At 39.5% G+C, this 14,618-nt stretch overlaps 1 protein-coding gene across 1 annotated transcript in view; it reads right to left on the bottom strand.

The window, feature by feature from the left end:
* Positions 1-14,618, bottom strand: part of megf10 (multiple EGF-like-domains 10) — a 63,394-nt gene that overhangs the window by 41,862 nt on the left and 6,914 nt on the right. The window contains exons 4-6 of the mRNA XM_085280563.1: positions 12,589-12,689; positions 11,289-11,381; positions 233-479 (exon numbers count right to left, since the gene is read on the bottom strand). Of these exons, the coding sequence (XP_085136689.1) occupies positions 233-479; positions 11,289-11,381; positions 12,589-12,689 (441 nt within the window). The remainder of the gene's footprint in view (positions 1-232; positions 480-11,288; positions 11,382-12,588; positions 12,690-14,618) is intronic.

Here is a 14,618-nt window from a genome sequence, read left to right as displayed (position 1 = left end):
TGCTGTATAAATGAAATTGCCATGACCATAGATACTAGGCTTTTAATGTTATGTCACTGTTGGCATTAGATGGAGGTGGGCACTCTGGTATTCTCCAGTTGCATAATAACAGGCAGCACCAATCTACGATTTCTGCTGGTATCCATTCTTATAGATGCCTACCTTTTCTTTTATGTCACTGTTGGTATTAGAAGCAGGAAACCAATTTAACAAATGATCTCTCCAGACTTACAAAGCACCAGTGTATCCCGGTGGGCACTTGCATTCTCCGGTCGCATGATGACAGGCAGCACCATTCTGGCATTGGCATTTCTGCTGGCATCCATTCCCATAGGTGCCTACTGCACATGACACCTCACAGCGCCAACCTCTGTATCCAGGAGTGCAGATACAAGCTCCAGTGATAGGGTTACACAGAGCTCCATTCTGGCACTGGCATCTGTTACTGCAGTGGGAACCCCAGTGATCATTGTCACAAGCTGAAAAGAAAGAAAGAAAAAAATCTAAATACATCTTTTTTATCTTTCATGTTTATCTTACTTGACATGTGTCACAGAACTGGACATAGGTTGTCATTTATAATTGCATATGAAGCTATAATAGATCATTAAGTTAGAGATGCCTTGAGTCTGCAAGTAAAATCTATTATAGGGAGTTAGCACCTTATTCGGCTTGCACATAAAAACTCACTCAAAACACTCATCAGTATCACTGTCCAGATCTTTTTTTCAGTCCCCCAGAGTGCTGAAGTCGATTTAAATATAGCTATAATTCTTATTTTTTATAATAATAATAATAATAATAATAATAATAATAACTACTCATCATTCTTCACTACAAAATGCCTCAGGCTCTCTTAGGTGTGCCTTTCTCGAATGAAAAATCAATGTGCTCAGCATTGTGTGGAGTTTCTGGGCTTTCCTAATTGCTTTCCTAAACAAATAAATGCAGCGCAGCTTTATTTCTGCATCCTTCGTTATAACCCCCATCTGAGTTGTAAGTGTAATCTTTGCTCCTCTATACCTGGAACAGAATATTCTTTTCTGGCACGTCATAGTATAGTCTTCTGCCTTTGGTTCTTCATGAATATAGCACCATCTACAGGTTTTGGGGGTTTCTATCAGGCCAAATGGTTTGTGGGTGGAACACTGGAGTTTTCTGTATATTCTGCTGTCAGGAAGATATTCATTTTTTGTTGTATACTATACACACATCTAAATTTAAAGAAAGAAAGAAAGAAAGAAATAGGTGCCATTTAAGCTACGCAAGGCTTTTCTGCATTTGTCAACACATGGAGTATTTATTAGCGGTAACTTATTCATCTTATTCATTGTAATATATCCATGATTTGTGTATTATCATCCATTTTCCTGTGGTTGTCCTGCTAAATTGACATATAGCTGGTGTTGGTGTCAAAGTCTTTCTGTGTATTCACATTTCTTCTTCTGTTCTCAAGTTATTTGTTCCCTACCTCTTTCTCCTGGCCTCCAACATCCCTCGTGCCTTATTGCAGTGCCTGCTCTAATTCCTATCACTGTCAATTCCTATGACTGATTTAGTAAATCTTGTTCTATCTGTCCTATACATCACAGTTATTAGAAGTCTAAGAACTGTGATGTATAGAATCAAGTGGCTTAAGAGTACTGGCACCAGGATGTATACATGTAAATTACATCTGCAAAGTTAAGGACTGTTAAAATGTTGCACAATCCTCAGCCTACTGGTAAAAGGCTGAGGATTGGCAGCATATAATGTTGCAGAGGGAAAGTCTCAACTAAAAGTGAACAAAAAGACAACATATCCACTAGGGATGAAGCACCATCCCGTCAAGCTCTCATTAATTTATGTTTAAAGACTGATAATTGCCTACAAGAACTGACTACAAATCTCATCAGTCCAGTGCATGACCTTCCACACCATGTCCTCAGTGCAATCTTGTTTTGTCTTAAACATAAGCAACTGGCTAATACATTTTAGCTGTAGTTTTTTGGGCTTCAACTTTTATTCTCAAAGCCTGGTGTATCTGCTAACTAATGAAAAGCTGCTGGCTGTGAAAAATCCACAGTAAAACACACTGATTGCAGTTGTATCCTTTTACAAGCAACTTTATTTCTGCATGTATTAATATGTAGTGCAATGAAGCACCGCAAAAAAACTCAGGGACTCAAAAATACTTGTGGTTTCCAGTGCTATCGTAGCCTCCTAGTAGATGCACCTATAGTATAAAATTGAAAATCTTTGGTGTCATCTTGCTTGATTTTCAGAAAAAATAACAGATAGTTTGACTGAGAGTCTGACTGAGAGTCAAAACTAGTCCAAAATTTTTAATAGTTGAACACAAATCTGAACAAAATGTTCAGATTTGTCAATAAAAAGGTAGTAATAGCTCTCAGTTACATTTTAAGTCAAAATAAATAATTTGTTTGTTTTTTTTATTAGCAATAAATGTTATTTAAGGTCGAGCTCCTTCTTTCGACTACCACAAACAGCTTGGCATTTATATGCCTAGCATGCAGAGTAATGCTGCCATTTCCAGCTACTCCACTATTCTGAAGTTGTTCAAGTGATTAAAAGGCTCCTTTTCTTCCTTCTGCATTAGTGCGCTTCACTCTGGCCTGATAAAATGTACATACTCTCTTACCTCCGGCGGTTTGGCCTTGTGTGACAAACAGCAGCGGGGCTGAAGGGGGAGGAGGAGAATAGAGATACTAACATGTACATATAAAAAGCTCTTCCATTCAAGTCCACTATCACGATACCTTTTTGAAACCTGACCTAGATTGAATAAAAGCTCAAGTCCAGGAGCTTAGGGCTCTTCATCTACTTCCCGGAGAACAGATTGTTCTCTGTCATCAGCCTATTCAAAACAGCCACACACACACACACACACACACACACACACACACACACACACACACACACACACACACACACACACACACACACACATGCAGAAAAAATACTGTGGCACGGTTTTGTCACAACGCTGGTTGCATCACAGTCTCAAATAGGATCCTAAGGATTTTATTTTCTAAAATGTTCAACATGAGAAAAATTTGTCAGACCTCACATTGTTATCCTGAGCTCTCACTTTCTGCCACAGTAAATTCATCTTTTTTATGTATATTCACTTGAATCTGCATCAGATAAATTTTAAAAGCTTCTTCTAATCACAAACGAAGAAAGAGTATAAAAGAGTTGGGTGCATAGAGAAAAGACTGGGAGCCAGTGACTGCCAGTTGTTCAGAGTGGGTTCAGATCTTACTCTCCACACTGGGGAGCCTGGATGTTTTTCCATCTATTTAGTGATTACCCAGCCTGCCAAAAATGGTGCACTCATGGGAACAGAAAGCACTGTCACACTAATACGAAGGATTCCCAGTGAGAAGAAACAGCTGTAGCATTCCTCCAGTTTTCCTCTCTCAGGAGGTGTGTGTGTGTCATCCTCCAGAGTTTTTAATTGTCACGTTATTTTGTTAAACATGTCTGTAGACAGGTAAATCAAACCAGTTATTAGACATGTTCACAATTTAAGGAAATGAGAGAGGGTTTTTAGGAAACACTGTTCAATGTTCGGTTTCTATGCCACATGTTAAAACAAGATCTAGAGAGTGATTAAAGTGGTGGGTTCTTTACAGGCTGTCAGTTTTAGTATCTACATGAATGTTAAAAATCACCTACAATTAATTATTTTATCTGAGCTGAGCACTAAATCAGATAAAACGTCTAAAAGAGGATGATTTGGGCTTGTTTTAGGGCGACAACACCTGGGCACTTTGCAGACATAAAGCCAACCATGAACTATACTGTATACCAAAGTTTTCTTGAGCCAAAGTGAGGCCATTTCTCAAACAGTAACAGCAACGTTTTTTAACGATTTAAATATTAATTAAATATTTGAATAATTTAAATAACAGCAATACTATAATTAGTTATAAAGCATTTTGTTGGCTTTTAGGGCTCAGATCACGAAATGTGTGGGCATTATACAAAATATTTTTGCTGTTTGAGGTGGAATTACGTTTAATCATTTCTGTCATTAGCAGACTACTGAGAGTCTTTGTTGACAACTAAGAGTTCAAAGTGATCTACCGATATAAACACAAAAGAGAATATTTTTTACATAGACAGTGAAACATAGTCCATAATATTGATGTTACTTTGCTTTCACAGCTGAATTTGAGCCCCTCCTGACGATCTTGTGTTATTATCATGTGTACTAAATCACAAGCTCCACTGCCTCAGGTCATTTCCTCCCGCAAAAATTTCTCCTCCTGCTATTACTCCTAACCATAACCCACTCCTCCCCACCCATAAACACACACACACACACACACACACGCACACATGCACATGCACACACAGCACATATTGTCTTTGCCATTTCCTGTTCTTCGTATGTCAAATTGAGCCTCAGACATATTGTTGTGGTTCACTGACCTGTATGAGACAGTCAGCAGATTAGTCTTTCTTCGATCTTTAGGCCATTTAATACATATTACAGAAAGCCACATGAATATGAACGGAGTGACTAGTTCCATATACTGAGCTATTTTTGCTACATTTTACAGAAAAACCTAGTCCCTACTTCAGCACCCATTTCAAGTCAAACATGTCAGTGTTTATTGATTATTGATACGATTATTGATGTCTTCCAACTGCAATACAGATTGTCCATCAGATATTAAAAACATAAAATCATTTTCTAACAATAGCTGTCATTACTGATGAAAAATATTTCCCTCAATCTTGAGCGCCTTGAGGTGACTGGTGGTGTAATTTGAATCTATTTAATCCAAGATGGGGTTGAGAATTAACTGGAAAAAACTTGAAACTTGAGTTCATAAATATCCTTGTTAACTCTCATCTGAGTATCAGAGGACATTATTGACCTAACCATTAAAAATGAATGCCTAGCCCTGACCCTTACCCTAAACCTACCCATAACCTAATTGTAACCCTGACACTAAAACCACATTTTGAGCCTCAAAAAGGCCTTCACAAAGAAATTCTAGCCTTAAAATTTTAACTGTGTAGCTGTAAAAGAAAGTCGAACATAGATTTAAGGGTTAGTCCCAAAGAGCTCAATGGTTTTCAGAAAGAGATCTTAATATGGATATGGACCGTGAAGGACTACTGCAGGGCAACTACTGCAGGGTTAATTGTGGAAGAAAGAAATGGCTTTGCACAAAAACTACCGAATTCATGTGCAAGTGATAAAAACAAAGCAAGATACTGTGTTTGAACTTGACTGTTCCTTCAATACATTAACTTTAACCACATATTTTTCCCTCACTTGTCTCCTGGGTTTGCAACATTTTTTATCAAGTCATTCCTACAGCTTTTATTTTCAAATAAAATATAACAAATATAACACCTGTGTTTGCCTTTCTGTGCAAGATACATTTTAAGATTTAAAAAAATGAATAAGCAAAAAATAGAAAAAGAAACAATAATTAACAACTGAAGTAATTTGTTCACACTTCTATCTATCACACTTTCTATCCACAAAGAAAAATGTGTGTGTGTGTGTGTTCCTGTCTAGCTATCTTTGTGAGGATCAAATATAGCATTCTACTATACTTGTGAGAACTAACAGTCACTTGTGAGGACACACACACTGGTCCTCACAAATTTGAAGGCCTTTTTGAGGCTCAAAATGTGGTTTTAGTGTCAGGGTTACAATTAGGTTAGGTTTAGGGTTAGGGTTAGGCATTCATTTTTAGTGGTTAGGGTTAGGGTAAGGGGCTAGGGAAACCATTATGTCAATGAAGGTCCTCACTAAGATAGCTGAACGGGCTTGTGTGCATGTGTGTGTGTGTGTGTGTGTGTGTGTGTGTGTGAGCAGTAAGCAGACAGGCCTGCCCTAAGGGACAGACACAACAAGCTCTTTTATCACAGGGTGAAACTGAAGACGATGGGACACACCGTGTGAGGCCCTCTTCCATTTCAGTATTCAGTATCTCAGTCTGCATGAACACGCATTTACAGATTCATAAGAGCAAAAATCACCTCTTGGTAAGTTTGCATCAACAAAATAATTTAGGGAAATGACTGTTAAAGGCAACAAACACAAACAACAGTCTCAAAATAGTGATGAGCTCAAGCTAGTTTACCAGATGCACCTAAGATTTGCTGTTATGATGTTTGGGACTTTTTTGGTGTGTCAACTGATGAAGACACAAAAGGGAGAAGAGTCAAATACTTCCCCAATTTACGCACAGTCGAAAAACTGAATTTCCACAGTTAGAAGATAAAATCAACAAGAGACAAAGTAGACAGGCCAAACATTTCAGAGTTTGGCACACGATTTTCGAAAATTAGGACAAAACCATTGCTTTCTAATTAAGTCTTTTCAGTTATGACATTTCCATTTCTGTTGATCATTGAATTTATCATGTAACTGTAGAAGTATTTAGATGTTATAGTTCTTTATTACTTTTACTTACTTTTGAAAGATCATGATCATTATTTCAACAGTAGAATATAGGAATGCTTGATGTGTTTTAAATCATACATTAGACCTCGGTGTCGGTGAGATACAAAGATGATCGCTCTTTGTTGTTTTCGTTGAGTAAGTAAGTAAAGTTGATTTATCTAGCCCCTTTCACAGACATAACAGTCACAAAGCGCTGAACGACAATTAAGATACAGTGTCAACAGTGAACCATGTTTAAAAACAAATGTCTTGGATTTCTTGGTGTCTGTCTCTGTGCTTCCCCTGTGGTCCTTGTGTTGCGTCTAGTCAAGTTATTTTTTCACGTCTGTGTTTCGCATTGTTTCAAGTGCCTGTCTCATGTTTCCTGTTTTACCAGGACAGTCTCGTGTAATATGTTAGTGTTTTCAGTTTTGCTTCCCAATGTGACCAATTCAACTAAAATGGCGTTTGGTACTGTACAGCAGTTGCTTTGTTTGCTCTCAATTTTGGCAGCCCTATTAAAGAATAATATCAGTTTTTCCTCTTTTCCTCGACATTTTGCCCCAACATTTCAAAGAGCTGGAAACTAAATACACGGCAGAAATGACGCAGGTTTCACGCATGCGTAGTACAGGAATCTAAGCGCTTTCAGTGTGGATGAAAACAATTGTACACAGTAGTGTGGACGCGAAGCATTTTTAGACTAAAACGGCATTTTCAAATTTATTCGGATTAGTGTACACGTAGTTTTTGTCTTCCTCTGTTTGTTGCTCGATTGTCTGCATATCACCCACTGAATTCCCCATGACTCAGGTTTTTAGTTTCTTTATACTTGCTTCTAGTTTCCTCCCTGTTTAGGTTTAGTCGTTTTCTTACTGTGCTTTTGTTTGTGTTCAAAAAAAGTCCATTTCCGAAGTCTGCATTTGGGTCCACACTCTCTCCACTCCACATGTCTGCCACAGCAGACACACAACAAAAGAAAATCAGCAAAAAACCTGATTAAATGGAAGAAAACTATTCCTTAAAAGACTCAGTGTCAGCTAAACAGAGCTGGAGTGATACTGTTCCATAGCCTGGAAGCTTTGTCCACTCTAGTCTTCACTCTTGTATGAGGTACAACTAATAGATTTTGAGCTTGTGAATGGAGGCAACAAGCAGCAGTGTGTTTAAAAAGATGTTTGGGACAAATAGTGTGGAGCTTGTCTATTTAAGATAAGATAAGATAAGATAAGATAAGATAAAACTTTATTAATCCCTCGGGTGGGTTCCTCTGGGAAATTTGGTGGGGAAATTTATTGCTCTGTATGCAATTGTGAGACTCCTAAAATGAATTTTAATATCAACCAAGAGCCAATATTGAGAAAATAAAACGAGAGTGTGTCAGGAATCTGTCTGCAGCATTTTTTATTGCTTGAGGTGTGACAGAGATGATTTAAGCCAAAATGAAAGGCATTACAGTAATCTAAGCGCATAATACAAATGCATGAAAAAAAATTTCCCATTTCATAGGAGGAAACTATAGGTTGCAATTTAGAAATACTCCTTAAATAAAAGAAACAGGATCTTAAGCAAAATTTTATATTTGAGTCAAAGTTCAAGGAGGAATCAAATATTACACCAAAATTACCAAGTAAAAAGAAGCAATCATTTGACTGATTCTTGATTGTATATCAGGAGGAGCTATAATCATGGCAGTCTTGTCAGAATTTAAAACAAAGTAATTGTTGGAAAGCCAGTCACTAATGAGATAAACAGTCAACTAGGGTAGACAACCTATCCAGCTGGTGAGGCTTAAAAGACATAGTACAGTTGAATGTCATCAGCATCAAATTAATAAGAAATGCCTGAGAAAGATCGAATAATACCAGCTAAAGGAAGCATGTGAAAGGAGAATAGCAATGGACCCAGGATGGAACCTTGAGGAATGCCACAGGTTAAACCAGCAGTGTGGAAGGAGAATCTGCTTGCCCCAACAGAACGTCCTCTCACATAAATAGGAGGAAAACAGATCTAGTGGTGAGCGAGAGTTACCAACCAAAACCTTCAGCCTAGTAATTAAATATTATGGTCAGTATCAAAGGCAGCACTGTGGTCAAGCAACACAAGCACAAAGCAAAAGAATCATTACAGACCTTTAAAAGAACAGTTTCAGTGGAGTGCTGCTTTTGAAAACCGGACTGAAAAGGGTCAGAAATGTGTAGTTTGCATAATAAATAAATAAATTGATTTGACAACTTTATCTAATAATTTGCTAATAAATGGTCATTTTGAAATAAGCCGGTAATTACTAGGAGACGTGGCATCAAGACTAGGTTTTTTAAGTAATGGAATGACCTCAGCATGCTTAAAGTAAGATGGAACACAACCTCGCTTCAGTGAGCTGTTAATGATAGAAAGCAACCAAGGACCCAAAAAGAACAGAGGGATGCAAGATCCCTAAAGATGGTGATGAAGGTTTCAGCTTAACCATTATTCTAACTTAGTCACTTAGTGTAATTGAACAGAATGAGGTAAATGAATCAAAGCATTGAGGGCAATCCCCATTAGGCAAGGAACCTAAGGAGAATTTCGAGCTTAAGTCCATCACCCTATTTACAAAATCATGGAGAAATACATTAAAGTCATCGTCAGAGGCTATCAATGCATGTGGAGGAGGGGAGGATATAATGCTATTAATGGTGTCAAACAACACCCTGGGATTATTTTTATGATTTATCATCAAAAGAGGGTTCCCCGGGTGTCTGTGTGTGTGTCCATGTCTGGGTCTGGGGCTTGCTGAGGCTTGGCCGCTGTGGGACAAGGTCATGGAGGGTGAGGTTACCCCTCCCTATTTTTCCCTGCTTGATGTTGATGCCCCTCCCCGGTATGCTGGTACTTGTTGGTTCCAGAGCAAGTGGCCGAATGTTCTGGCATTCTGGAGTGGTTGACACAGTGACTAGGTTCAGACTCAGTTTGACTCTTCTTGTCCTTGTAGATTGAGCGGGTTACTGGCTCCATGTGCAGATGGGCCCCCAGATTTGGGGCATGTCTGCACATGTTAGAATACTCTTTATAGTGGCGTCAGCAGTGTGACAGCCTTTGGTGCAGCGGTGGTAGGGTGTGCCATTTGCACGGGTGCTGGTTCAATTTTTTGTTGCCCTGCAGTGTCATAGAGGAAACAGAAGTGCTTACTGAGCCAGCAGAAGTGGCTTTCTCCTTCAAGGGTAGTCAACTGGTCTTAGAGATCCCATGCCTTCTCCTCCTCAACCTCCTCTGATTATCAGTCACTTTTACACATAGGGTCGTGGGGAGGGATGGAACATGTGCCACATGGGTCAAAGTTGGTTGGATGAGCACTGTTAACCAGCTGCCACATTCTCATGTCGCATGTGTTCCTTCATCAGTAGTGGTTTAGTCTAGATTTCACACAGTCCTACTCACTATTTACTCGTACTGTGACGTGCACCAACACATGGACCCAAAAGGCCTACCTTTGACACTAACAGCTGTTAAAAGTGGCCTACACCCCTGTTTCCTGCACCCTGTTTTTTGGCGGTGAGGTTGGCTGCTGATCTGGGGCCAGTCTGCCTGCGTCCCAGGTTCACTGCTGGCTGGAGCTAGCACTCCAACGGCACCCTGGGTGGAAATTTTGGCGTTGGCTGGCCTGCTCCCTTGAGGTTGTGGTATGGGGAGGCTTGGACCTCTCATCAAGTCGGCTCCGTCAGGAGGTTCTCGCGCCTGGGTTCCCATCCTCAGCTGATGCTGGGAAGGCTGGCCTCTGCCGCGGTTGGCTGCCTGCTGCCTCTGGTTGTCTGGCACTCCTGCCCTTTGGCTGTGCGCCCTCCACCGAGTCCTCCACCAGGTCCTCCCTCTTCCCCCTGCTGGGTTGGACCCATGGTTTTCGTCTAGGTGTGTGACCTCAGGTCTTCAGCACTTCTGGGGTCGGTGTACAGTGTAGCTCTCCTGAGTCTTTGACTGTCTGCCTCTGGCTCCCAGGGGTTTGTATTGCATTCTCTGACCCTCATTATCAAATATGTTGCATGAGAAATGCTCATACACAGAATTTCACAATTTTTCCAATTGTTCTTTCTCTCTCTCTTACACACACACAGACATACACCGCAGCAAAATTGTATTTTTGTTTGTATACTACCCGTTTTGTATTTCAGATGCTGTGTGTTTTTTGTTTTGTGATTTTCTTGTGAATGAAGTTGATAAGCACGTGGTTTATAAATATCACACAGTAAGCTATGTAAATCTTCCTTAATGCCTCCCGTGTTGTGCAGACAAAAAAAAGTGTTGGTGAAGTAGAGTCAAGTGATATAGTCCTGATGTCTTGCTGATAAGAAATGCTCCATGTGAGGAGAGTGCAAAATCCAAATCAAACAAAACTGACTCAAAACTATTATCCGTACTTCATGTCACCTTTAGCATTTTAGGAACTTGCTTTAAGTCAACATTTAGAGAATTAATCAATTGCTGCAGCCAGGTTGCACAAAAAGTCTAGTCGCTAAACTGGTCTGTTTACATAAAAAATCTGCCACCCACTAAAACCCCCCAATTCCCTGTGAAATTAAAATATATATATATATGTCTAAGGAGGACAGGTAGTTAAAATCCTATAACAAGTTCCTATGTAAGAAGATCTGATTACCAAAACTAAATCCATTAATTTCCTGAGTTCCTACATGCTCACGTTCCAACTTTTGACTTGCATGTGTTGTGACTGACATCAGTATTTTGGCCCTGCAGTATGTCTAGCCATTGGTGTGGTACAGTAAGACGAGAACAGTCTGATTCTCCTCTTGTGAGTTCAGAGTGTTTTTACAGAAAACCAATCCCACTCACAAAGTCATTATTGTGAACAGACAGCAACAGCTGGAGGACTTACCACTCGAGCAATTGGAGCCCCCCCAGCCTGGCTCACACTGGCAGGTGTTGGGTGCCATACAACGGCCATGAATACAGCTCTCTGTACAATGAGCTAGACATCGAGGAGACAGGGAGAGAGGCCAGGGATCAGCACGGTCCCCCCAAAAAATAACCCATCAAAACACATCTACATTAGAATTAGTCATGTAGTAGTAATCACATAAATGTTCATGTCAAAGACATAAATCTGATTTGTGAAATGGAAACTGGGACTTGCTATTCTTTTTTGAATGCTCTGTGACTTGACTTGACTTAACACTTTAAAGAGTTTTTGTGGCCAAAAACAGAATTGGACTTTTAGAAATTGTTTGCTTTTTCAATAAAATGTCAATGTTTCTTTTAGTTACTTTGTGTTTTCTACAGCTGACTGATTTAAAGAGTTTTTCAAGCAGATTTTTCCTCATGCAAACAAATATTTTTCTTTACAAGAAACTCTAAATACAGTCCTTGTAACAGACAACTCCCATCAAGACTATGATATATTTTCACTGTCCACTAATACCAAGCAAATGCCACTGATTTGAAAGATTATTACTCTTTTTAAAGCTGGATTTGCATTGATTAACCCACTTCAAACAAACAGATTCTTCTCTGACTTTACACAAATAAAAAGTAATAAATCCTTAATATAACTGATTCCTTCTCCAATACAACTTCCAACAGGAAACGGCATGTTGCCTAAAGTGTCTGGCAAATTAAATGTGATTCTCAGAGCAGCATGTGATGCTTAGGCTACTTATAAAGCAGAGTATTTTCACACTAGAACAAATTCCCCTATGAACTCCTGGGGGACATTAACTGTTTTCTCCCTTCCACCACAGCACACATAACTTTTTCATCACTAACTCTTTCCACCATGAGAACAGGCTGTCTTGACAGAAAGCTTCTTTTTTTTTTTTTACTGCTGTTACAATTGTTAGTTTTGCCAAAGCAACACCTGTCACTGCCTATTAAAAGGGAGGGATGTGGGTTGTGTAATAGCCTTGCTGGGAAGGTAAGTGTGACAAGATATTTGAAAAAGAAATATTCATTACAGGATTTAATAAGTGTGATAAATGGCTGTAAGGAAAGTGTTACTAAAAGTTGACCTTAAGCAAAATCACTATTTGTCTCACAGAGCACTGAAACTTGCATAAGATGTCTTCCTGACTCTCTTAGTGTTTAAGGAAATAGCTTGAAATCCTCTAAAGCGATAGAAACATGGCTGGCTGTGTGTGTGTGTGTGTGTGTGTGTGTGTGTGTGTGTGTGTGTTACTCACGAGCACAGATCTCTTCTTTCTCATAGAAGCCTGGGCAGCACTGAGACTTCCTCCGGTACATGGTCTTGTTCCCACTACGATATGCTGTTCTATAGATCATCCTGCAGAAAAGAATTCAAGTCACATACAAAATTAGACACTGAGTAACCAATTATTTTGTTTTTCAGCTTTTATTATATTATTAAAATGTGTAAAGTGGATCATTGACATTAATAACCAAAAGCATCATTTAACTCTAACTCTTCTCCAAAGAGAGCAAAACTACTGCAAAATCTACTCTATGTAGTGTTACTAATAGCTCATCTTCCACTCTGAGTTGGGCTTGTGTATTAAAAGCAGTGAGTAAGACTAGAAAAACTCTATATACAATACTTTTTCAAAGTATTGTATATAGAGTGACCTCTCTCCCAGAGCTCCAGTTTGGTCACATCTACATGTGTCTTGTAGAGGATCCCTAACATTGTAGCCAGAATGAAAGGTTTCAAAGTATGGACAGCAACATGTATTTTGGATTTGGATGGGTAAGTAATGCCACCGTGTAGGAGGTGAAGGACAAGAAATTATTCATTGTTAAAGCAAAGGTTAGCACCACATAACTTGCTTAAATAAACTACCACAGGTAAATCTTACATTTTGTTGACTTGGACAATTTAAAGTGCAGGGCCAGAGAAGTTAAGGTAGCATTAATTAGTTACATTGATGTTGTGTGATAACACTAAAGTTGACCTAGTATTTTTCCGATGTTGGGTAAATCATTCCTACAGTTTAAATGAGCCGCCACTGACAACCTGGGTTGCTGTGGAGAAGCAGGGATTGGTGCAATTTGTCCTGTAAGGCAGGATTATGAGAGGTGTGCTAACGTGTTGGTGCCATACTCTACCCTACCCTTCTGAAAGGTGTAAATAAATGGTGATTAGTGCATCCATTAGCCAAAATGCCAGGTAGTTGCTAGGGCCACAGTACTTGATGCATGTTCAATCATCCAGGTAAGTAAATCCCAAAAAGCTTATTCTGTTCTCTGGACGTAACTTTTTCAGTGGAAGAAATATTTAATCACTCATCCAAGTGATTTCTTCAGTCTCAGCTGACTGCAGGTTTCCCCAACCCTCTGAACAGTACATTTTAATGAAACAAGCTGAAACTAACACCACTGACTAACAATAGGGGTCAGTTTCTTTATCATTAATACTGTCGTGATGACGAGTGCCATTCATCGAGAGTTGGGGAATGGCTGCAATTACAGCACTGTAAGATATTGAAAGATGTACCCTTAAGCACACAAACAGTAATATAGTGAACAGTGTTAAGTGCCAGGAGGATTGTTGTGATTTATACATCAGGGATAACATGCAACCTCTGGCTAAGCGGATGGCGCAGCACAGAAGAGCTAACTCGTCAGGCCAGGACTCTGCGGTCTATTTACTACTACAGGCCAGTGGACACTCTTTCAGTGATGAGGATGTATCCCACATCCTGGACAGGGAGGAACGCTGGTTTGAGCAGGGAGTCAACAAGGCCGTTTACATGAAAATAGAAAGACCATCTCTGAATCGAGGAGGGGGCCTAAGGGTACATCTTTCACATCTTACAATACTTTCTGTGGATGCAGGCAGGATTGGACACAAATATCGCAAAGGCAGGTGACAGAGACAGACAGTGGGAGCAGACAGTAATGGTCAGAAATTTGGTGGGAGCAGAATTCAAAAGAATAGTCTTGTTCAAGGCTCTAATTCCCAGATCCTCTTGTCTGCATGTTGACATGTCCCCGGGCAAAATACTGAACCCCAATTTGCATGCATTGGCATGTGACTGTCTTAATTGTTAGATAAAAGTGCTGTATGAATGTCAGTGTAACTGGGTGAATAAAAGGCTCTATTTAAGTTCCAGTCCATTTAGCATGTCTACATTCTTCTGTAAATTTTGTCTTTATTATTACAACTTTTATTTGGTAAAGGGGGTAAGCCACTTTCAGACCTTGTTTTTGACACTGGCAAATGAGACCACAATGAGGTAAATATACAGCGACAATG

This window comes from Mchenga conophoros, linkage group LG7 (assembly GCF_057382185.1).
Source record: "Mchenga conophoros isolate Kocher_MC1m ecotype Shallow Benthic linkage group LG7, M_conophoros_male_GT1.1, whole genome shotgun sequence".
Taxonomy (NCBI): Eukaryota; Metazoa; Chordata; class Actinopteri; order Cichliformes; family Cichlidae; genus Mchenga; species Mchenga conophoros.
The sequence above is the reverse complement of the archived record's forward strand: the minus strand, read 5'-3'. Positions and strand labels throughout refer to the sequence as shown.